The following is a 745-nucleotide window of genomic DNA, read 5'->3' as shown; positions in this document are numbered from 1 at the left end:
TAAAAAAAAAAAAAAAAAAAAAAGTAAAATAGACGGAAAACGACAGTTATATAGATGAACCTGGTGGCCACGAGAACCATTCAAAACGAAGGCCTGACTCCCAATTTTCTTTCAAACCAAGACTCCCTTCTGCTTGAGCCAGTGTGATCGAGACCATTGGTATTGGAACAACGGAAATTACTTGAGCTTTAAGGAGGCTGTTCACAGCCAGCCTCAAGAAATGAGGACTGCAAAGCTGCCTTGCAAGTTCCATGCAGGTTACACCTGAGTTCATTAGGGATTCAATTATATAAACAAGCACAGCACTAATGAAAACCTGAAGAAATGAGATTAAAAAGACTGAAGGGTTAATGAATCCATAAGATTGGATGACAATTCATGTAGAAGGAAAACAAATAATTTTAGAAAGAAAAATCTAAAAGACTGGAAGTGCAGAACATAGCAACACAATCGCCGCATAGAACATATGAAAAGCATTTCGAAAGAAATAGCTTGCATTTTAAAGTCCTCTTGACAAGAAGATACCATGACAGAGGAGGAGACAGCCATCATCATGTCCCGAGGAACAAGCTTGAGCAAAATACTTCTCAGCCGCCATAAAATCCTGGCTCCAAAAAGCTATCAAACCATCCACCAGACCAGACACGGGCATTACCACGTGTTGCAGATCCTTGCTCTCTACTGATCCTTTCTTGAAACTAAGATCTAAGCTATTGGATTCAACATGAAGCTCATATCGAGATGC

The 745-nt window shown here is 39.7% G+C and overlaps 1 protein-coding gene across 1 annotated transcript; it reads right to left on the bottom strand.

Annotated features, from left to right (window-relative positions):
- Positions 1–11: 11 nt before the first annotated feature.
- On the bottom strand, positions 12–735 carry LOC111787079 (tetratricopeptide repeat protein SKI3-like). Its single transcript, XM_023667226.1, has 2 exons — positions 526–735; positions 12–264 (listed from the first exon to the last, which is right to left on the bottom strand). The coding sequence occupies exons 1-2, from the start codon at positions 650–652 to the stop codon at positions 47–49; spliced, it is 345 nt and encodes a 114-aa protein (XP_023522994.1). The 5' UTR covers positions 653–735; the 3' UTR covers positions 12–46.
- Positions 736–745: the final 10 nt, after the last annotated feature.

Source organism: Cucurbita pepo, unplaced genomic scaffold, assembly GCF_002806865.2.
Source record: "Cucurbita pepo subsp. pepo cultivar mu-cu-16 unplaced genomic scaffold, ASM280686v2 Cp4.1_scaffold004910, whole genome shotgun sequence".
Classification (NCBI taxonomy): Eukaryota; Viridiplantae; Streptophyta; class Magnoliopsida; order Cucurbitales; family Cucurbitaceae; genus Cucurbita; species Cucurbita pepo.
This window is presented reverse-complemented; position numbering and strand designations above follow the sequence as displayed.